Below are 24,834 nucleotides of genomic sequence, written 5' to 3'. Positions count from 1 at the left end.
ATGTCTTCATTTTACATCACACTGCGCCAGACTTATCACGAAAGCAGTACAAAAACACTCAACTTCACAGGAGACCTTCCAGCATAAACTCATAGCTACTTGGACCACAATCTCAGATCTATTTTCCCATTAAGATTTACAAGGTTGTTGCCTGGATTGGGGAACATGCCTTATCAGAATAGGCTGAGTGAACTCGGCCCTTTTTCTCTTGGAGCCACGGAGGATGAGAGGTGACCTGATAGAGGTGTATAAGATGTTGAGAGGCATTGATCGTGTGGATAGTCAGAGGCCTTTTCCCAGGGCTGAAACAGCTAGCACAAGGGGGCACAGTTTTAAGGTGCTTGGAAGTAGGTACAGAGGAGATGTCAGGGGTAAGTTTGTTTGTTTGTTTGTTTTTACACACAGAGAGCGGTGAGTGGATGGAACGGGCTGCTGGTGATGGTGGTAGAGGAGGATACGATAGGGTCTTTTAAGAGACTCCTGGACAGGTACATGGAGCTCAGAAAAATAGAGGGCTATGGGTCACCCTAGGTAATTTCTAAGGTAAGGACATGTTCGGCACAGCTTTGTGAGCCGAAGGGCCTGTATTGTGCTGTAGGTTTTCTATGTTTCTATGATTCCCACTTTCTCTGGTAACCTTTCATTTCTTTGTTTATGCACAATCCCTGCACCTCGATCTTCTCCTTTTTAAGATACATCTGACAAGCTACCACAATGACCAACCAATCTCCTGATCACTCAGTGGTTCAAATCAAGTCAAGTCACTTTTTATTGTCATTTCCACCATAACTGCTAGTACAGTAAAAACGAGACAACGTTTTTCAGGACCATGGTGCTACATGAACAATACAAAACCTACACTGAACTGTGTAAAACAACACAAAACTACACTAGACTACAGACCTACCCAGGACTGCATAAAGTGCACAATAAAATAACAATTTCATTTTTCTGCCAAGCGTATGTACGGTAAACACCTTGAGATACTTTACAATATACGTGGTGCTATTTTAACCAAGCTGTTCAAGTTACACATGAACATTGGAGAGGAAAGGAGTAGGCCATATGGTCTCTCAAGCCTCATCCATTATTTAAAAAAGATAATGGCTGATTTTACAACTCATCCATTGTCCCAGTCCATCTTTGCATTCAAAAAATTATTGATTTCAGCTTTGAACACACATTGACACAATATCCATGGACTTGTCACCATCCCTCTGAAAACACAATTTTCCTCAATTTAGAAGTTTCAGACTATATATGCTAGTTTTCAACTCATCAGATGGGAAAACAGCCTTTTGGAATGTGCCATGGCAATCTGTCTGAGAATTTTGTATATCCTTAAATGCTGATCTCTCGTTCTCTTAATTCCCAATGGCTAAAGCTCTCCCCACAGTTTAATACTCTCCTCTGAGAAATCAATCCAGTGAATCTGTACCTCACCAACTCCAAGTGACTAAACCTGTTATCTAAAGACAAATTCTAGAATTTACAGCACGATTTCTCTAATTTTGTACCTCTTGCATAATGATCTTTACCTACCCACTACCGTGCCGTCTTAAATCACAAGTCAGCTTACCAAGACCTCGCTATAGACCAACCCTTATTAATCATCTAATTATCTTTCCACCTCACATTTTGTCAGACTGTATCCCACCTGCCGCTTTCTTGCTGACTTACACAACCTGTCTGTACCCTCCTCCATCAATCTCACAACCCACGTTTCAATTTACCCTTGTAGTGTTGGACGTGTCTTATTTGTACTTTAAGAATTTTTATGAATGGACTGTGATTAGCTGAATGCTCAGGTCAGGTTCTCTGTCACACCAATGGCAGAAGTAGACCAGTTTTTTTTTAAAAATGCTTTGTTTTTGTTTTCTCTTAACTGGTTCTCTTAACCCTGAATCATGCAAGGTCCTAATCTGTATGAGAATTTCATCTTGTTTCTTAAGAAATACTTCCTAAAATCAGTTTTGACTGGTCTCCCTTATCTTGTTTGTTAAATTTCCTAAAAATTCTATTTGATTAACCAATTTTATTTTTCCTTTCATAAGCGTTTTGAAAAATCATTGCTTCGTCACCATTGGAGCTTGAATTACAGACTGTTCTGCCCTGGAGACATGTATGTTTTTCAGTCTCAATTCCTGCCGTTGTTTCTTTTCCTTGACATTAGTAATGTCATGTTTCATACTGTCATTCAACCCTTGTTCCTTCTTCATTTCCACCATATTTATAGTCTTACACATTAAAGGCAGAGCAAAATCTTTTATTTATTGTCAAAGTCATTTTTTATTCCTAATTTTAATTTTTCCTGTCATTATTTGAATTTTTAGAGTTTTTATAGTTATCGCTGTTTAAAGATTAGATTTCATTTCTTAAGCAACATACACAAAAAGCTGGAGGAACTCAGCAGGTCAGGCAGCATCTATGGAGATGAATCAGCAGTTACAGTTTCATGCTGAGACCCTTCTCCAGGACTGGAAAGGAAGGGAAAAGAAGCCAGAATAAGAAGGTGGAGGAGGGGAGGAGTGCAAGCTGGGAGATGATAGGTAAATGGTTGCTGAGTTACAAAACACACATGGACTAAGATGTTAACTGTCCTGTGCTGTCACCAGTGGGATCATCAGTTGATCTGCCACCTGTCTTCAGGAGTTTCGGCCCGCTTATGATCAAGAAGGGTCTCAGCCCGAAACGTCGACTGTACCTCTTCCTAGAGATGCTACCTGGCCCGCTGCGTTCACCAGCAACTTTGATGTGTATTGCTTGAATTTCCAGCATCTACAGAATTCCTCGTGTTTGTGATTCACAGGTGAAGTGCTGCCTCATCCAGAAGAACTATTTGGAGCCCTGGATAGAGGTGAGAGAGGAGGAAAATGGGCAGGTGTAGCACATCTTCCACTTGCAGGAAGGAGACTAGTGGAGAGGGACAAATGGACAAGGAAATCACAGAGGGAGCAATCCCTGTGGAAAGTGGAGAGTAGTGTGGAGGTAAAGATGTGTTTCATGCTAGCATCCCGTTGAAGATGATAGAAGTTGCAGAGAACAAAGTGCTGGGTGCGGAGCTTCATGGATGGCAGATGAGGACAAGAGGATCTCTATCCATTTTAGGGCAGCAGGGAAGATGAGGTGAAGGCAGATGTCCGGGAAATGGAGGAGATGCAGGTAAGGGCAGCATCAATGGTAAACCCCATTCTTTGAAGGAGGAGGACATCACTGATGTCCTGGGAAAAAAAACACACATCCTGGGAATAGATGCAGCAGCGGCCAAGGAACTGGAAAAAAAAGGGAAAATTGCCTATTTAGAGCAGATGGTAGGAGAGATAGAGTCAAAAATAGTCTTGAGAGTTAGTAGGTTTATGAAAGATATCAGTGGACAATTTGTCTCCGGGGACAGAAACAAAGAGCTTGAGAAAGGGGAGAGGTGGGTCAGAAATTGGTCAAATTAATTTAAGGGCCGTGTTTAATTCAACTTTGGAGAAAAAAATGGATTAAATTGACAAGCTCAGAATGGGTGCACGAAGCAGCACTGATGTAGTTGCCAATGTAGCGCAGAAAGAGCTGGGAGCATTATCAGGGAAGGCTTGGAACATGGACTGTTCCATGTAGCCATTGAAAAGACAGGTATAGCTGGGACTCGTGTGGGTGACTGTGGCTACACCTTGAGTTCGGAGACAGTGGGAAGAGTTAAAAGAAATTGTTGAGTGTGAGGACCAGTTTCGCCAGACAGAGGAGAGTGGTGGTGGTGGGGAATTGATCAAGTTGGTTGTCGAGAAAGTGATGGAGAGCTTTAAGGCCTGCTTGATGGGGTAGAAATGTACAGGGACTGCACATCCATCGTTAAAATGAGGCGATCTGGGCCAGGAAATTGAAAGCTTTTGAGAAGATCGAGAGCACGTGAAGTGTTGTGGATGCGGTTAGAAAGGGGCTGAACGGGGGGGGGCGGGGTGGAGGATAAAGTGCAGGCGAGGCATGCAGCCATGTGTTTAGTGAGGTGGAAACAATGGCCCTTCCTGGACAGTCAGGTTTTGGGTAGGAGGTAGAAACAAGCAGAGCAAATTAAATGACTCTTAGGTAGGAGATATAAACTAGTAGTGCTGGGTAAGGAAACTACATTTGAGGTTGGTGGCAGTGGATGGGAGATGGCCAGAGTTGATAAGGTTGATAATAATGCCGGAGACAATGTCCTGATAGTCCTGAGAGGAGATGTCTGAGAGTTGCTACTTTGCCTCAGCAAGGTAGATGCCAGTCCGCTAGACTACAACAGTACCCTATTTGTGGGTTTGATGGTGAGGACGGGATTTCTGTGGGTTGGATGATTATCTCTGTCTCCATCTCCGGAGACATGATGTCTACCAATATCTTTTATAAACCTACTTATTCCCATGGCTGTCCTGACTATACCTCTCCCACACTGTCTCCTGTGAAAATGCTTTTGCTTTTTCTCAATTCCTTTGTCATTGCTGCATCTGTTCCCAGGATGAGGCTTTCCTTTCCAGGACATCCTCCTTCAAAGAATAGGATTTGCCTTCCTCCACCATTGATGCTGCCCTCATCTACATCTCTTCCATTTCCAGGGCATCTGCCTTACCATCTTCTCACCACCTTAATAAAAACAGAGTTCCTCTTGACCACACATACCACCCAATGACCTTCTAACACATCATTCTCCGCAACTTCCACCATTTTCAACAGGACCCTACCACCAAACACATCTTACCCCACCCTACTCTGTTTTCTGCAGGGGTCGCTCCTTCTGTGATTCCCTTGCCCATTTGTCCCTCCCCACTCATCTCCCTCCTGGCACTTATCGCAGTAAGTGGAAGAAATGCTATGCCTGCCCATTCATCTCCTCTCTCGCCTCCATTCACTGCTGCAATCATTCCAAGTGAGGCAACACTTCACCTGTGAATCTGTTGGGGTCATTTACTGTATATGGTGCTCCAAATGCAGCCTCCTCAGCATTGGCAAGATGTGATGTAGACTGGGGACTGCTTTGTCGAGCACCTACGCCCCTTCCTCAAAAAGCTGGATTTCGCAGTGACCAACCATTTTTATTCCAATCCTCATCCATGGCCTCCTCTACTGCCATAATGAAGCCTCTCTCAGGTTGTAGGAGCAACACCTCATTTTCTGTCTGAATAACCTCTAACCTGACGGAATGAACATCAATTTCCCCAACTTCTGGTAATTTTCCCCCTCCCTCTTCACTCTGTTATAATTCCCCACTCTGGCCCTCCTCTTACCTCTTCTCCTCACAAGCTTATCACCTCCCCTTGGTGCCACTCCTCCTTCCCTTTCTCACATCCAATTGCTCACTATTCTCTCCTATCAGAATCCATCTTCTCTAACCCTTTACTTTTTCCACCCATCACCTCCCAACTTCCTACCTCATCCTACCTCTCCCACCTACCTGGCTTTATCTATCATCTTCTAGCTTGCATTCCTTCCCCTCTTCCCACTTTCTTATTCCGACTTCTTACCCCTTCCTCCTGTCCCAATGAAAGGTCTCAGCACGAAATGTTGACTGTTTATTCACGTCCATAGATGCTGCCTGACCATTTTGTGTGTGCTGAATTCCTCTAGCATTTGCAGATCTTTAAGTGTTTATATTTTATTTCTTGCTAACTCATTCTCACAATGAATTGTCTCTCTTTAGTCATTCAATTCTGCTTCCTAAAACCTTCTCTGTTCTCAGTATTACTCCACATAGCAATGTCATAACCCTTCATTTTTTCTTGTGAATTAATCTAAATTCAAAATAGCATTTATGCTGGAAATCTGAAAAAAACGAAAAAAAGCCATTTGGAACAGTAACACTGTTTTTTCCTCACAGGTGCTACCAGTATTTCTTGCTAACCTACTATCACCATTTTATTTGCTTTTCTTAACCTCTTGACAGATCACCACTACTAAATTTATTCCATGTAATAAAAATACACTTGTTCATCTAAAACTGAAAGAGATGGATACAAATAAGAGTAGTTTTTGATTGTGTGATGGTTACAATTACTATATGAACCAATCTCTTCAAATAGGCTGAGAGAATCTTGCAACACATACGAAATGCTGGAGGAAGTCAGCAGGTCAGGCAATAACTATGGAAATGAATGGACAGTTGATGTTTTGGGCCAAGACCCTTCTTCAGTACTCAGAAGGAAGGGGGAAAGACACTAGAATAAAAAGGTAGGGGGAGTGAAAGGAGGCTAGCTGGAAGGCAATAGGTGAAGCCAGCTGGGTGGGAAAGGTCAAGGGCTGGAGAAGAAGGAATCTGATAGGAGAGGAGAGTGGACAGTAGGAGAAAGGGAAGGAGGAGAGGACCCAGGGGTAAGTGATAGGCAGGTGAGAAGAGGTAAATGGTCAGAGCGTGGAAGAGAGGAAGCAGGGGATTTATTTACTGGAAGGGGAAGTCGATATTCATGCCATCAAGTTGGAGGTTACCCAGGCAGAATATAAGGTGTGGCTCCTCCACCCCGAGGGTGGTCTCATCATGGCACAAGAAGGTCATGGGCCAACATGTCAGAACAAGAATTGGAATTAAAATGGAAAGTTCTGCTTATGGTGATGGAGCAGACATCAGGGTGTTCATTGATTGGGTGGATCCATTGCCTCAACTATGAGAAGCAAAGCAGAGATCAGTGTAATAGTCATTTTTCACATCATGGTATTAGATATTCTTGATTCAATGTCCAGCAGCTTGGTGCTACTCCTGCAACAACTTTGATAGATTACTTTTCTAAAAATGTAATGGCAATATCTACATTTATACCACCTTACCATGCCCCACACTATACAAGAAAGAACCCACTAACCAAATAATTATTTTGAAGACATTCTGCAAATGAGGCATCCAATTGGCACACAGTAAATTACTGAACTACCAGACCCCTCTCTGCCCCCAAGAAAACATTGCCATTTAGACCCATCTCAGTATGTGGTTGGATTTCAGTCTAACACTTAAGATGTCAACTTTTTCCAGTGAATTTATGGCTTGGATCAGAAGCTCAAAGATCATTGTTAGGTACTGACTTGGAACAATCTGATTCCAAATCAAGAGTGACAAACTAATTAAGCTATTCATCAGTTTTACATCTTCCTCTTTTCCTTGCGCTTTCTAGTCACTCTAAATATGTCAGGCAGTGTGGGCTAACTTATGAAATCAAGCAGGTGCATTAAACTTATAACATGACAGAATTTTGGCTAGGTGAAATTAAAGAAAAGAGCAAAACAAAAATCTCAAACAGATGAATACAAAATTCTGAACTTGTACAAAAATAATACAGGAAAAAGAATTTTCATCTCAGCAAGCTCTTAAACCAAGTAGCTAATTTAAGTTTATTCTGTACAGGCATACAAAGCAACACAGAAAACAGGCAGAGATTACCAAAATCCAAAAAATAACTTTGGAATGTCTTTACTCATGAAATGCACGAAGCAGCAACAAGTGTAGAGAACAAGAGGTTCATATCTTAGAATTTCTGTGTAAAATTTATAGTTTAAATGAGAAAATAAATGCAAGTATAACGAACAAAACCACGAGAAAGTCTGCAGATGCTGGAAATCCAAAGCAACACACACACAAAAGGCTGGAGGAATTCAGCAGGTCAGGCAGCATCTATGAAAATAAATAAGGAGTTGACGTTTCAGGCCAAGACCCTTCATCAGGACTTCAAGTATTTTGTGTGTCGCAAGCATAATAAAATTCTGGAGAATGACTAATGCAAGTACTGACAGTATCAGTTTTATGTCCAAAGCAGCTTCTGGGAATATTCGAAGTCTATCCACAGCATGATACTTTATTTGATACATTTGACTTCAGTGGCACTGCACTATTTAAATAAATCCAAATTACAAAGGGAGATGCTCTCTATTTTATTTAGAACCATTCTTCCTTTGATAGCTGGGAGTTTTCTTACAGCTTTCTTGAAACAATTTATACTAAACTTCAGTACCTAATTATTAACGGGGAACAAGCAGCTTTATTTCTTTCCATTACAAATTAGGACATTCAACCATTGTATTATGGGCAACTTTGTTCCAAATGCTGCCCAGGTAACTGAGCATCCTTCTGCTTCAGTCGCTTATTTTCCTCTTCATCCCCAGTTTTGTGTGTCCATTCGTCTGTCTCTCCTTGGGATTTTCTCTCTGCCTTACCCTCAGCAACATTCCTGAGCATTCCACATACACGCTTTTTGCCAATCCAGTCATTATCACATTGCAGTCCGTGGCAGTATGGTGACACAAACTTTCTGTTAGGTTTCCTATGGAACAACACCGAATGTAAAGTGCTTTGGGACATCTTGACAGTGAAGTGAAAGGCAATATATAAACATGTCTTCTTTGCCTGAGTTATTATATCAGTTGGCCGCTTAAAAGCTTTTTTGCTGCATGTACTTTGTCAAGTGGCTGTTTAATGGAGCAAACAGTAAGAGGTTTAACATTCTGAAGGATAAACCTAAGAAACTGCTGCCATGGTAACAGAGAAAATATTGGGGTGGTCATAGTAGCTTTGCTCAATGTGAATAAGTGTCTTATTTCATCCTAATGTTCTCTGACACTCTTAAAAAATATCTGTAGACTACTAATTCCAATTTATCACATGGATATCACCGTGTTAGTGATCAATTGCTTTATACCACAAATGCTTCAGGATGGTGTGAAGTTAGCACACAGAGCTCACTGGAGAACCACGTTCAAGTTTAATACAGGTTTTGTTGCCTGTAAATACCAACTGTCCAAGACCAATGGAGCGATGGCTGTTGGGTATCAAAACCTATACCCCTGTGCTCGGGTTGGATCAGGCTGGGCTGAATCTTTACAAATTAAATTACAAAGTGATTGCTGCTGTTGGAAAAACATGAATGCCTGCAACTATGTAGAAGAACCCAGGTCACACAGAAAACGGTCGAAGAAAATAACTTCTCAACGTATGGTTTAACTGTACAGCTTAGGTTCAAAGATCAAAAGAATAAGTCCTCAGACTTGGTTAGGATAGGAATCAGTTTAGCTAGTTCACCCTTTACCAGTCCCTTCTAAATAACTGGTGAATCAGCAGAGCTTCTTATGATTATTGATTGCCCTTCTCTTCCCTAGTTGACGTTTGCATATTCTGAACATCCTAGAAGTTTAAGCTTTGAGCAAAAAACAGACAGCTGCAGGAACATAGCATCAGTGGAGGCAAACGGATGTTCAACATTCCAGGCTGAGACACATGAATCAAAGTTTTAACTGTTTACACTGTGAATTCTTTCAGAACAAGACATTTTTTTTGCTCTATCTTCCCTAATATGCACAGGCTGGCTTTGAGGTGGCTTCATGGAGCACTCCTTTTTTCCTTCCAGAATAACCTTGTTGGTTACACTACAAAGCTTGCAAATTCATCATGTAAGTCCTCAAGGCTTCCATTTAAGAAATATGTGATCTTTAGTTCAACAACTCATTTGTCATCCAGCTCATCAATAGCGTAAAAGCTTGCCTACTTAGAGGTTCAATAATCATCGGTCAAGTACAGCCAAGGAGCAGAGTTTTTTACATTCTAGTCTAAACTCAACTTTGCCCAACATCTTTCAAAAAATTCTCAGTCATTAGATAATGGCAGAATAGTTTTAAGAGAAAAAAATCTCTACATACATAAGCTACATCAAAACTACCGATATCAGTAGTGGAAAATTACACAGTCCATCTATCTTCATTTAGCCTTCTTATTGATTGCCTCATACATCAGTGCCAAGTAGAAACACAGATGTTTTTAAACCTTTCATGGTCTTAGGTTATCCCAAAATGTTTTGTAATGATGAAATAATTCTTGGAAGTATAGATAACATAGCAATCAAACTGCACCCAACAATCTCTTACAAATAAATCTGTTTACCTTATGCAATTTACTTGGTGATAAAATTATGAACAATGCACCAGGGACCCATTGTCCTGATCTTCAAAAATAATGCTATGAGATCCTTTTTATTCACACGAAAGAGCAGACACATGCTAGGTTTAAAACTGATTTGAATGATAACACATTTGACGATGCTGCCTTTGAACCAGTAAGCTGGATTATTGTGCTTAAGTATCTGGAGTGGGAATTGAAACCACAAGCTTCTGATTCAGAAATAAAAGTGCAATCAACTGAGCTGTAGCTGGCCATTGATGAAGTAATATAATCATAAGAAATTATAGAACTAAATGATGATTGACTTTTATGTTTCCAGTATAGAATCAACAGCTATTTTACAAATTATTCTTCCAGGAAATTCAGTGGCTAGCGATCTGGGAAGCTTCAAGAATCCAATAACTGTACCCAACTTTAAGTTACTTAAGTAATTTACGAAACATTGCGAAACTGAATCAGCTTAAGAAAATAAAGGAGACAATATTGTGAAATGTACAATTTTTTTTAAAAAATTCCTTTTTAAACCCTAGTTTGATCCTGAGTCTATCTATACTGCAATGTTGCCTAAAATGATAGGCTCCCCCATGAGGTGCCAGATTTAAAAAGCATAAATTCTCAATTGGAACTCCATTGTGTGTATCAGCTGAGATGTTCTATGCAAGGGTACAGTAGAAGCTGATTGGCCACTAGTTACTAGATTAAAAAGGAGAAAACTGGCTAGGAGAAGCAATCATATACATTGTTCAGTGACCTATCGAGCAAGGTCCGCATCAAGCACAATTGTGAATCCTCACTTCAAATCTTAAATACAGCTGAACAACAATCTTCTGGACAAAGCACATTGTACCCCCTACAATGAATCAAAAGTAGAAAAAAATCTATGGATAAAAGTGACAAGAATCAGCTATAAATCAAGTAAGGAGTTTCCTACACACACACACTATATTATTGATTGTGAGTGCAATAGTTTTTCTTGTATTTGAGGATATCCTAAAAAGGAGAGCACCAAAAGTTTTTTTAATATATGAATTTCATCAATACCAACCAATAAAACCCCAGATTTAAGGCCAGGTCTATCTGGGATGGGTTCTCAGCCTCGGTTAAAATTTAAAGTACTGCAGTGGGACTGAGTTAGAACAAAATCACCCAGACATCTCACTCCTGCATGCATGAAAGCAAATACATAGCTGCAAGTCTGGATGGTTCAACCCATTTGCAATCATTTGGGAAAAAGCTTTCTGCTAGATATAATTTAGCTCCAAAGAGTAAGGTGTGATCTTAATGAGAAATTCACAATTCTGAGAGGGACTGACAAGGGGAATGCTGTCTCCTTCACGAAGAAGAAATTCCTTTAAGAAGAGGAGTAAGGGCCGGTTGGAGGCGCAACGACATCGGTGCCGGACCCAGCAGCGGAGGTTCCAGGGTTCGAAACCTGTCGGGTCCGCCCCCGAGTACGCTTTCCATCTGTGCCAGGTTGAGTGTCGAGACCGCAATTCGACCTCGTAAAATAAAGGGAAAATGCTGTGAAAATGTCTGTGTGAGGAGTGGCCACACAGTCTCTCTCTCGCTCCGTGCCTCGTGAAACGCCACACAGTCTCTCTCTCGCTCCGTGCCTCGTGAAACGCCACACGGTCACTCTCTCGCTCCGTGCCTCGTGAAACGCCACACGGTCTCTCTCTCGCTCCGTGCCTCGTGAAACGCCACACGGTCTCTCTCTCGCTCCGTGCCTCGTGAAACGTCACACAGTCTCTCTCTCGCTCCGTGCCTCGTGAAACGCCACACAGTCTCTCTCTCGCTCCGTGCCTCGTGAAATGCCACACAGTCACTCTCTCGCTCCGTGCCTCGTGAAACGCCACAGTCTCTCTCTCGCTCCGTGCCTCGTGAAACGCCACACAGTCACTCTCTCGCTCCGTGCCTCGTGAAACGCCACACAGTCTCTCTCTCGCTCCGTGCCTCGTGAAACGCCACACAGTCACTCTCTCGCTCCGTGCCTCGTGAAACGCCAGTCACTCTCTCGCTCCGTGCCTCGTGAAACGCCACACAGTCACTCTCTCGCTCCGTGCCTCGTGAAACACCACACAGTCACTCTCTCGCTCCGTGCCTCGTGAAACGCCACACAGTCACTCTCTCGCTCCGTGCCTCGTGAAACGCCACACAGTCACTCTCTCGCTCCGTGCCTTGTGAAATGCCATGAAAAACCCATCATCACAGACGCACACCCATCATCACGGATGCACACCCAGATACGCGGACGCACACCCAGATACGCGGACGCACACCCAGATACGCGGACGCACACGCACAGACTTGCACGCATGCAGGCACATGCTAAAAAAAAGACTAAAATTTTTGAAATGCTCCATCTTAGAGGGTTGGAAATCACCACCGAGTATCTTCAATACTGAGGTCAACATGTTTTTGGACACAATGTGATTCAAACGATCTGCAGGGCCCTACCAAAAAAAATAGAATTTCAGTACAACATCAGCCACAAACCTATGCATCTTATAGACTTGCATATCTTCCCATGCTTTAAGGAAACGTATGGCTTCACAAATTGAGAACTGTCTTCTAGGCATCATAATTGATTAATTAGCAAAATTAAACAAAAGATACAAGAAAATAATTTTTTGATTCATATTCACTTAATCCTCCAAGCTCACTGTTGGCAGAATCTCAGATGGTGACAAGAGGATGTACAAGAGTGAGATATACCAGCTTAGTTGAGTGGTGTCACAGCAAGACCTTGCACTCAGCGTCAGTAAAAGCAAAGAATTGACTGTGGACTTCAGAAAGGGCAAGACAAGGGAACACAAACCAATCCTCATAAAAGGATCAGAAGTGGAGAGAGTGAGCAATTTTAAGTTCATAGGTATCAACATCTCTGAGGACTTAACCTGGTCTCAACATATTGATGCAGCCATAAAGAAAGCAAGACAGCGGCTACACTTCATTAGGAGTTTAAGGGGAATTGGTACATCACCAAAAACACTTGCAAATTTCTACAGATTTACTGTGGAAAGTATGTATATAAAACTTACTGTAATTTGTTTTTTTCTATATTATGTATTGTACTGCTGCCACAAAGTTAACAAGTTTCACGACATATGCCGGTGATATTAAATCTGATTCTGATATTACATCAAATCATGCTTTGTTGCCATTTGATGAGGCCTAACTCAATTTACAAGCCAGATTTGCCGATCTGAGTGTCAGAAGACCATCATGTTTCTCTACGATTGTATCATGTAATGCAGACTGCTCCTTCAGACGGAAAAACCTGCCATGCTCATGTTCTCAATTAAATTTATGTATGTTATGTTGAAGTTGTATAGGATGTTAGTAAGACCTGATTTGGAGTATCGTGTGCAATTCCAGTCACCTACCGACAAGAAAAATCATAAGATTGCGTACAGAGAAAAATTACAGGCATTTTGCTGGGACTTGAGAATCTGAGTGAAAAGAAAAGGCTTAATAGGTTAGAACTTTATTCCCTGAAGTGTAGGAGAATGAGGGGAGATTAAATAGTTGTACAAAATTACAAGGGGTATAGATAGGGTAAATGCAAGAAGGCGTTTTTCCATTGAGGTTGGCTGGGACTAAAACTAGAGGTCATGGGTTAAGGGTGAAAAGTGAAATATTTAAGGGGAACCTAAGAGGGAAAACTCTTTGCTCAAGAGAGTGGTGCAAGCGTGGGATGAGCTGCCAGTGGAAGCATTGGATACAGGTTCATTTCAATACTTGGCAGAAATTTGGATAGTTGGGGTATGGAGGGCTATGATCCATGTATGGGTCTATGGGACTAGGCAAAATAACAGATCATCACAGAGCACTACAGCACATAAACAGGCCCTTCAACCCATTTAGTCTATGACTATGGCTCTATGAAACAAGGGAAGCAGGCTGCCAAGCCCAAGCACATTACAGCTCTTAAACAAGGAAGGGAAATGTTACCGGGGAGTTTCTCTTCATACTTTCTTCTCTACATCAATCAGACGAAAAGATTGACAAAGTTTTGATACTCAAGATGCATATCAGTTTTACTATATACTGATCCATACTGACTGCTTACAAATCTCTCTGGTTTTAAAAATCTAATTTAATAAACAATTCCCTCACACATTTCAAATATGTTCGATTTTAAATGTTAGTTTTGTCACATAAACAAGAGATTCTGCAGATGCTGGAATTCTCGAGAAACGCAAACCAAAGGCTGGAAAAATTCACCAAGTCAGGCAGCATCTGTGGAGGGGAATAAAGAGATAACATTTCTGCTGAGATCTTCACTCCCCACCCCTCTCCACTCTCTATTATTTCAACTTCTACCTTATACTCATCTGCCTGTTTAAATGTTCTCAGTAAAAATTGTATTGCAGAATCTTTGATCTGACTGGCAGCTCAGTCTACTTGCCAGCATTATTGCTGTTGAATGATATCTAACCCTAAGCAACATTAGATAACAAGAGATTAGTGCTATCAAGATCACAAGCTGTGTTGTAATTTGTTTTCTTTGTAGTCAGCCCCAAATACTATTAGCTTGAGTCTTAATTGCAAAATATAGCTTTAATACCTTTAAGTTTTGGCCTTAGTTAATTGGTTGATTGATTACCTTCGGTGATTGCATTTCTGAACTTTCAAAATGTCTCTGGCTAGGTACAACGTGGTATACTACTTTATAAAATATATATGATACAAGTCATAAAATCATAGAAACATACAGCATGGAAACAGGCTGTTCGGCCCAACTCGTTCATACTGACCTGCACCCACTCTTCCGTATAAATCTCATCACCAAGCACTTGGTCCATAGCTCTTTAAGACAAAGTGATTCAAGTGCTCATCTTGACACTTCTTGAATACTGTCATCAGCCCATCTTCAACCACACTCTCAAGCAGTGCAGTTCAGGTACTTACCACTTTCTGGGTGAAGTCGTCCCCCACGTTCCCTTCTAAGTCTCTTCCACGCTAAACCTATGACCTCCATAGCTTTATCTACCTCTGATATGGAAAAAATTTTCCTGTAGTCTACCTCTTATTCACTTCCCCTCTTAACCTCCACGACTCCAAGGAGAACAAACTACTAGTTTCTCCAGCATCTCCTCATAACTGAACTGTTCCATCCCAAGCGACATTCTCCTGTACCTCTTCTCCAAGCCCTGTTGCACTCAAGAACACATCCTGGGTTTGATAAGAAGTTGGTAACCTTCTCATTAAAGGGATCTTGATTATGGTACAGCCTCTGTATAAAGCAGGGGTTCCCAATCTGAGGCCCATGGATCCCAGGCTTAACGATATTGGTCCATGCTAAAAAAAAAAGGTTGGGAAACCTTTGCTTTATATAAAGCAAAGACCACAGTCAATTTCAGAGTGATCAAAAGAAGCCCTTTCTTTTTTTTTAAAAAAAAAATCAGTTTTCCTGCAGAAACACAAGAGATTCTGCAGAAGCTGAGTATCCAGAGTAACAGAGAGCTCTCCATAGACGCTGCCAGACCTGCTGAGTTTCTCCAGCATTTTGTGTGTGTTACTCTAGGTTCACTGTCATTCAAGGCATGGAAACCCATTTGGGGAATGTGTCTGCATATCATGGACATTTAAAATATAATGGAATTTATCTGGATAGGAAATGGCAACCAAGTCTGGTGAGATGGAAAGCAATACTGATGTCATGAGTACCTAAGCACTCACAGCCAGTACTAAGAGACTGTGGCCAAGTACGTCCTTGTGCAAAGTCCCTAGTTCAGCTTGGTTAACTGCTCAGTACATCTAGAATATTATGTCAATTACTGGTTTTCATACGCGTCAAGATTTAAGGGCCCTAAAAAAAATCTTACCCATCACTATGAATCAAGAAATCAACAGTTTAAATCTTAAATTCCAGGAGATGACTAGACATGAATAAAAATTCACTAGATGTACATGGGCTTAGTCAAAATCAGCAGGCACACAGATCTTCACCTACAGTTTCCCTTCTAGAGTGTACCACCAGACTGATTTGGAACCCCATCACTACTCCTTTACTGTAACCAAGTCTAAATATGGCATATCCACACTCACAACAACAGAATGACTGCAGCAGGTCAGGGAGCAGAGTCATCACCAGAATTGGAAAGGTGGCTTTGCTGGCGATGCCGACTAAAAGTAAATAACTAGAATTTCAGTAGTTAAGTTTAAGGAACTGAAGGGACAGACTGTAAAAATTGAGTACACATAGAACTAGGAAGACATCAGTAGAAATGTGTTTTCTCTGAGCACCTTTTGAAATGTGTAACTTCGTATCTCAAAACAAGTGAAAACATTTCAAAAATCCTTCACTGCTTGTAAAGTGCTCTGGGCTGCCTGGAAGACAAATCTGTCCTTTCTTCCTTTGAATAATCAACTAAAGACAGCAGATAGTTTTTGAAGACGACCCAATATCAATGCCTAGTGGGCATTATGCTTTTTGATGCACCTCATGATCATTGCCAATTCCCAGAATTCATCGTTAGTCATGTTTCAGTTCCAAATGGAGATTCACAGAATTTCCAAACCTGGCAGATGTTTTTCACCATTATGATTTTCGGGTACTTTCCACGGCAGTAATTAACCGTTCATGAATGGAGAGCAATAGAGCAATTAAGTTAGGTGCAACGTTTTGAATGGGGAAAATTCATCATGTTAGATGGTACTTTGTGGGCTATCTTTTTCAGCTGTGCCTCACTTGGAACAGTTTGTGACAGAAATCATGACACAATTCCAGCCAAGCTGTGATCTGAGCAACTTTAAGTTGATTAAAAATCAATTTACAAATCACCACCCTCCCAATACTTCTGAAGATTCCCTACTAAACAGAATAACCATTTGCAAAATATGCCATGAGCACCTTTCTCACTGAACAAAAATGACTACAATGACTGACATCTTCCATTAGCATCTCAAATGTGTTTCTACTGCCAACCATAGTTTCTGATCTTGTGATTCCCATGTCTTGTCACCAGAGTACCTCTAACTAAGATGTGAAACTGAAGTGAGCAGAATTCAGAAGAAACCTCTTCTACATTCCAGCTAGATGGAAGGGGATCACTTTATAAAGTCACTGTAGTCAATTACACACGAACAGTAGTTTTGATGAGATAGCTACAAAGTGAAAATATACAGAGAAAAATCTCTTACCCTTCTGAAAAAGTTACTGTTGCTTAAATAGGTATATTAGAATCTAAGAGACTGAATGTAAAAAAAAAATGAGTCATCTAAAGAGGGGTAGAAATCTAATGTTTAAGATGCAGAAAGTTAAAAACACAATTGGACTGTTTAAAACTGTGTCTGAGATCAGTACTGAAGAGAACATGAAATATAAGTAGAACAGGTTACAGACCTAGACAAGCAGTATAATTTTAAAATCAAGGTATGACTAGAACAAATACAATTTTAGCTTTGTTAACATAGGGGCAATTGGTGAATAAATCTTGGTGTAAGTTAGGCTGCAGGCAATAGAGCTATGAATGTTGGTGTTTATGGCAGGTTTTGAGATGCGAGGCTGGTCAGGAAAGCAATGGGAAAAAAAACTGAGTTGAGAAGCAACATGGGTGGAGGATTCGGTAGCAGTGAGATAAGGCAGGGGTGGAAATGAGCAAAGTTACCGTGATGCAATGGATGTGTGGTGGAAGCTTACGTTAAAAAGAATGTCAAAGATATAAAAAATCTGGTGTAGCACCAGACTGTAGCAAAGTTGATGACCATGAAAAGGAGCTTCTGGCATAGACTTTTTACATTGAATTCATTTTTTTTTTTTAACAATGTTTATTTAGAAGAAATGCCAAAGGGAGAATGAAGAACTTTGACAAGCAATAATAAATCAGAGCATTAAAGGCAGAGTGTGCAACAGTTGAAAAGATTGAAATTGGGAGACTGTATTATCCTTCTCCACTGTTTGCTGATGTTCCAAAAACACTTACTTCATACATATTTAACAACAAAACTTATAATTTACTTTGGGCATTTTCTAGTTTTGTTCCTATAAAGGATGCTGTGTTACTTTCTGTAAAGAATTTGTCCATGGAGACAGTGAATGCCTATCTTTATGCAAGCAGGCATCCACTGGTTTCATCAGTCCAGGTGAATTCCAGGTGGCTCTCTGCTCCGGTTGGCCATCACATCGCACACCAATATCGTGCAAAACTTGTAGTAGTAGTAGTAGTAGTAGTAGTAGTAGTAGTAGTAGCAGACACCAAATCACACCAAGTTACTGCGTTATCTAAGACACTGGTGATTTTCTGGATTAGCCACTAGCTTCAAACTGGTCTGAAGCAACAGGAGTGGAAAATATAATTTACAGCTGGAAGCTTGTGTAGCTGATCAAAGATGGAATTACTATCCACTCCGCAAGAGCTACTGCAAACATCTGCTTGCATGGCATGCTGAAATCAGTACAATGTTAAAAGCCTTTATTAACAAGCGAGATAACAGGTGCATTTTCACCTAAAGTTATGGATAGGGACAGGAGAATAAAAGCCCCCAATTCTCTGATAATTTGGAAACTTTGAAATTTCTCTTAATCATATTTTCAGTAACTGGTATAACTTCAGCATATAGCATATTAGGTTAATTGCTCATTTTTGTAAACCAAAGATGTCCAGGGGGCATTGAATAATACCTCCAAGAAGATCACAACCTTGTGGTAGGATTTGGAGGCGTGCATACCGCAATGACGCGGGGAGCTACGTTGGCTGGAGTTGGGGCTTTATGCTTTGGCTCTTGGTAGGGTCAACATTGCCAAACAAGTCAAAGGGTAAAGATCAAACTAAGAGTGGCCCACTGGTCCTCCAGGTTTGGGGGTTCAGCTCAGGACCAACAAGCCTGACTTGTAACACAGAATTGTTATGGAAACAGCATTGAAGAATCCTTCTATATCCATGTGCGACAGTATGGACAGACACAGAGATGGAGACCTTATTGCTGCTCTAAACTCCGGCAGCATAACAGGTGGTAAGTAAGTAAGAAAGAAGAATGACAGGTTACGAAGGCTATCCCACAGATTAGATATAACCTGACCAAGTGATAGCATAGGCTCAATGGTGTTGATTGTTTACTCTCACAAGGCATTTGTACGAAACAGTAAAGTCACACTTAGCTAAGAACTGCACAGGGTTTAACAGTAAGCCACCATTGTTTCCCTCAATTATAAAATACCCCTGAAAAGTATACATTCTCAACAGTATTAAATAAGAATTCCACTGTATACAAATCAGATGCATCTCTTCAAACTACTCTTGCAATAAGGGACAACACTTTTACAACCATCTTTAGTGTACTAATGGGGTTTTCTTAATTATCTCTCCCAGATTAACTCTCCTGTATCAAATTCATGGAGCTATTACAGAAATTTTGTATTCATTTTGTCAATCTTCAAAGATAACTGACACATTAAGCTTTAAACTTAATCAAACTTAGAATGATATCATTAGCAAAATATAACCCACAACACAAAATATACACCACATAATCAGAAATGATGGCAACTTCCATTTGAATAAAACTGCTTCCTAAATGGCTGAATGACTGCGTCAAGGCCTCTGAAAATTTTACAAAACTAACCTTCATATCTTCCAGAAGGGCATAAGGATCTTCTATTCCTTCAGGGACACATTTCTTGTTCTCTGGTAGGGATTCCAGTTTTTCCACAAGTGCCTTTAACCCTTTCAGTTCAAACTCAGTCAGGTGAATCCATTTGTTAGACCCCTCAGATACCGGCTGAGAGGGGTCAGGAGATCCGCTTGGGGTCTTTGGGCAGTCTGTCAGCATTGGTGACTTAGTACTGTCGTTTGAGTCATTAGATAAAGTCCGCTTTAAATGCCTCATCGGTTTCTGTGTCTTTCCAGTGCTATCGTTTCCTTCTGAATGTGCACTGCCTGGAGAAGGCAAATCATCATCAAATCCTTTCGTGTTTTGAGTGCTCATTTTATCTTTTGTCTCATCTTTCTCCTCCTTGACATGCATATCAGAAGACTCCTCATCCATGTCGAGTCGGGAATCTGATGAAGGACTCTCTGTATTTGGTTTCTTCTCTGTATCTGAGAACATTTAAATTCTAATGTAAGATGTCAAAATTAATTGAGAAAAGGAAAATATTTTATTTATATTAAAACACAATGATAGGCAATTACTATAAGGAATTTAGAAACAAAATTAAAACCACAAATTCCAGTACATTCAGGGCAACGTGCCTAAGCCACTCAAACACAAAAAATACTTGGGCTAATGCCACTTGCCTGGTTGTAGTCTTCAGTGTTGGAGATCATGACATTTCAAGTGCTTGTACCATGAGTTAGTAACAAGGATTTCTGTAATATGTTTCTTTTGGCACAATGGTGCAAGTGCCTGCCACTCTTCAGGTGGTACAAAATTCCTTACTTTCCCTCTAATTTTCTTACCAATCAGTTTAAATACATGACTCCTTCTCTTATCAATTAGCTTAATTACTGACTTTCCTGCTAAAGGAAACCAATCTTATCTAGGTCCAGACCCACCCCCAGATTTTAAATAAATTAATTAATATATAAAATCATATGATTCACATCTATTAAATCTCCTTAAGACTTTGGGCAAAACGACGCATTTCTGCTCCGTCATTTCATCATAGCTGATTTATTATCCCCTTCAAGCCCATTCTCATGCCTTTTCCCAGCAACCTTTGACGCCCTTACTAATCAAAAACCTATCAACCTCAGCTTTCAAGACACTATAACTTGGCCTTCATAGCTGTCCGTGGCAATGCATTCCACAGATTCACCACCCCCTGGTGTTAGACTCACCCATTATACGAAATATCCTTTCCACATCCACCCCATCTAGGCCTTTCAATTTTCCAGAGGTTTCAATGAGATACCCCCATCATTCTTCTAAACTCCAGTGAGTGCAGAATCGGAATCAGGTTTAATATCACCGGGCGATGTCGTAGAATTTGTTGTTACACAGCAGCAATACAATGCAATACATAAATAAAAAGCGCTAAATTATAGTAAATACACAAACACACATAAATACCTATGCATACACACACACGATTGATATTATTTATATATAGGATTTTTTATAGAAAAAGTAGAATTAAATAAATAGTGTGAAAAGAGAAAAAAGTGAGGTAGAGGGTAATAGTAGGTTTAATATCCATTCAGAAATCAGACGGCAGAGGGAAAGAAGCTGTTATTGAATCATTTAGTGTGTGCTTTCGGGCTCCTGTACCTCCTTTCTGATGGTAGCAATGAGAAGAAGTGATGGGGGTCTTTAAAGAAGGATGCCACCTTTTTGAGGCATCACTCCTTGAAGATGTCCAGACACCAAAAGAATCAGCAAACTCATTCGTAAGGCCAGTGATGTTATGGGGATGGAACCGGACTCTCTGACGGTGGTGTCTGAAAAGAGGATGCTGTCCAAGTTGCATGCCATCTTGGACAATGTCTCCCATCCACTACATAATGTACTGGGTGGGCACAGGAGTACATTCGGCCAGAGACTCATTCCACCAAAATGCAACACAAAGCGTCATAGGAAGTCATTCCTGCCTGTGGCCATTACAACTCCTCCCTTGGAGGGTCAGACACCCTGAGCCAATAGGCTGGTCCTGGACTTATTTCCTGGCATAATTTACATATTACTATTTAATTATTTATGGTTTTATTACTATTTATTTATGGTGCAACTATAACAAAAACTAATTTCCCCCGGGATTAATAAAGTATGACTATGACACTATGGCTAGTGCTCATGATGGAGCTGACTGAGTTCACAACTTTCTGCAGCTAATTTTAATCCTGTGCCGTGTCCACCCCTCCCCCCGCCGACCCTATATCAGACAGTGATGCAGCTGGTTAAAATGCCCTCTACTGTACATGGAGAAATTTGCAAGTCTATTTGGTGACATACCAAATGTCCTCAAAGTCTGTACAGAAATATAGTGGCCGTCATGCCTTCAATGCAACTGCATCAATACGCTGGGCCCAGGATAGATCCTCAGAGATGATGACACCCGGAAACTTTAAATTGATCACCCATTCCACCTGATCACTCCACGAGAACTGGTGTGTGCAGCCTAATCTTACCCTTTCTGAAGTCCACAATCAGTTCTTTGAGTGCAAGGTTGTTGCTCTTGTATGCTTTCTCGTCACCATCTGAAATTTTGCCAATAATAGTTGTGTGGTCAGCAAATTTATAGATGGTATTTGAGCTGTACTTAACCACACAGTCATGGTAGTAACAAGACCAGAGCCATGGCCTAAGCACACATCCTTGAAATCTGCCAGTATTGGTTACCAGCAAGGTGGAGATGTTTTTTCCAATCTGCACAGACAAGTCGTACAGACAAGAGGTACAGAGGCCCAGGTTTTGGAGTCTTTTGGTCAGAAATGATTGTGTTAAATGCTTAGCAGTCGTCAATGAACAGCAGCCTGACGCAAGTAATAGTATTTTCCAGATGATCCAAGGCCACGTGAAGAGCCAATGAGATTGCATCCGCTGCAGACGTACTGTGGAGATAGGCAAACTGCAATGGGTCCAGGTCCTCGCTTAGGCAGGAGTTGATTCTAGCCATCACCAAACTCTCAAAAGAACTTCATCACTGAAGATATGAGTTACTGGACAATACTCATTAAGGCACCTCACCCTGTTCTTCTGGGGCTCTCGTATGATTGTTGCCCTTTTGAAGCAAGTGGGAACTTCCAACTGTAGCAATGAGAGACTGAAGATGTCTTCGAACACTCCCGCCAGTTGGTTGGCACAGGTTTTCAGAGCCTTACCAGTATACCATTGGGGCCTGTCGCCTTGCAAGGGTTCACCCCCTTGAAAGACAGCTTGACATCAGCCTCTGAGACAGAGATCACAGGGCCACTGGATGACACAGGGATCTTCAAAACTGTAGTTTTATTCTCCCTTTCAAAGCGTGAAGAAAAGGCATTGAGCTCATCTAGGAGTGAAGCATGACTGCCATTCACGTTGTTATGTTTCGTTGTATAAGAAGCAACGGCCCACAAACACTGTCAGAGCAGATGTGCATCCAATTCCACTTCTAACCTCAATCAGAATTGCTCTCTTGCTCTTGAGATAGCCCTCCATCAGTTGTACCTGACCTTCTTGTATAGCCCTGAATCACCAGGCTTGAATGTCACAGGTCTAGCCCTGAGTAGACTGAATATCCTGTTTCATCCACAGCTTTTGATTCGGGTATGTACGGTCTGCTCTCATAGGCAGATACTCATCTACACAGGTTTTAATGAAGTCAGTGACAATTGTGGCATATTCATTCAGATTTGAAGATGAATCCCTAGCCACTGTCCAGTCCGTCCACTCATAGCACTCCTGTAAGCGCTCCTCCACCTCCCCTGTCCATACCTTCCTGGTCCTCTCTATTGGTGTTGTGGTCTGCAGTGTCTGCCTATATTCAGGGAGTAGAAGTACAGCCAGATGATCAGACTTTCCAAAGTGAGGCATGGGATGCCATGGTACGCATTCTTGATGGTAGTATAACAGTGGTCTAGTGTGCTGGCTTCTCTGGTTCCACAAGTGTTATGCTGGTGATAATTACTTAGGGACTTTTTAAGCTGAGTACAGGCCCAGAGTCAAACACTCCTCGTATGTTAACTCTTACACTCCCAGAATCATTCTCATGAATGTCCGGTGAACCACCTCCAATGCCAGCACATCTTTTCTGAAGTAAGGGGCCCAAAACAGCTTACAATATTCCAAGTGCAGTCTGACCAATGCCTGATAAAGCCTCAGCACTTATATTCAAGTCCTCGCGAAATGAATGTTAACATTGCATTTACCTTCCTAACCACTGACGCAACCTGCAAGTTAAACTTTAGAGAATCCTGCACAAAAACTGAACACCTCTGATTTTTGAATTTTCTTCCCATTTACAAAATAGCCTATGCCTTTATTTCTTCTACTAAAGTGCATGACATATACTTCCCTACACTATATTCCATCTTTCAGTTCTTTGCCCATTATCGCAATATGTCCGTCCTTCTACAAAGTCCGCTTTCTCGACAGTACTTGCCTCTCCACCTAGCTTTGCAGTCATCTTGATTACAAAACCATCAAATCCATCATCCAAATCGTTGATATACAATGTGAAAAGCAGTCCCAATACTGACCAATGCAGAACACCCACTAGACACCAGCATCCAAACAGGAAAGGCCCCCTTTACTCTGACTCTTTGCCTCCCACCAGTCAGCCAAACTTCCATCCATGCTAGTATCATTCCTGTAATACCGTGGGCTCTTATCTTGTTAAGCAGCCTCATCTATGTCACCTTGTCAAAAGCCTTCTGAAAGTCCAAGAAAACAAAATCCACAAGCTCTCCCTTTGTCTATCCTGCCTGTTATTTTCTCAAAGAATTCCAACAAATTTGTCAGGCAAGATTTCCCCTTAAAGAAACCATAATGACTTTGGCCTATTTTATCATGTGCCTCCAAGTACCCCAAAACCTCATCCTTAATTCAACATCTTCTCAACTTCGGCTAAATGGCCTATAATTTCCTTTCTTCTGGAAGAGTGGAGTGACATTTGCAATTTTCTAGTCCTCTGGAACCATTCCAGAATCTAGTGATCCTTGAAAGATCATTATTAATGCCTCCACAATCTATTCAACAAACTCTTTCAGAACCCTGGGGTGTCCATCTGGTCCAGGTGATTTATCTACTTTCAGACATTTCAGCTTCCCAAGCACTTCCTCCTCAGTAATAGCAACAACACATACTTCTGTCCCCAACACTCTCAAATTTCTAGCATACTGCTCGTCTTCCACAGTGAAGACCAATACAAAATACTTAACAAGTTCATCTGCCATTTCTGTCCCCCATTACTACTTCTCCAGCGTCATTTTCCAGTAGTCCGATATCCACTCACATTTCTCTTACTTTTTATATAACTGAAAAGAAAATTTTGTATCCTCTTTCATAGTATTGACTAGTTTACC

General features: G+C 41.1%; 1 protein-coding gene across 6 annotated transcripts in view; it reads right to left on the bottom strand.

The window, feature by feature from the left end:
• kdm2bb (lysine (K)-specific demethylase 2Bb) overlaps positions 1 to 24,834 on the bottom strand; it is a 254,278-nt gene that overhangs the window by 111,299 nt on the left and 118,145 nt on the right. For all 6 annotated transcript variants that reach the window (XM_063034449.1, XM_063034451.1, XM_063034450.1 and 3 more), the window contains exon 11: positions 19,457 to 19,932. In XM_063034449.1, coding sequence (XP_062890519.1) covers positions 19,457 to 19,932 — 476 coding nt within the window. The remainder of the gene's footprint in view (positions 1 to 19,456; positions 19,933 to 24,834) is intronic.

The sequence above is a fragment of the Mobula hypostoma genome, chromosome 27, assembly GCF_963921235.1.
Source record: "Mobula hypostoma chromosome 27, sMobHyp1.1, whole genome shotgun sequence".
NCBI classification, from domain to species: Eukaryota; Metazoa; Chordata; class Chondrichthyes; order Myliobatiformes; family Myliobatidae; genus Mobula; species Mobula hypostoma.
The sequence above is the reverse complement of the archived record's forward strand: the minus strand, read 5'-3'. Positions and strand labels throughout refer to the sequence as shown.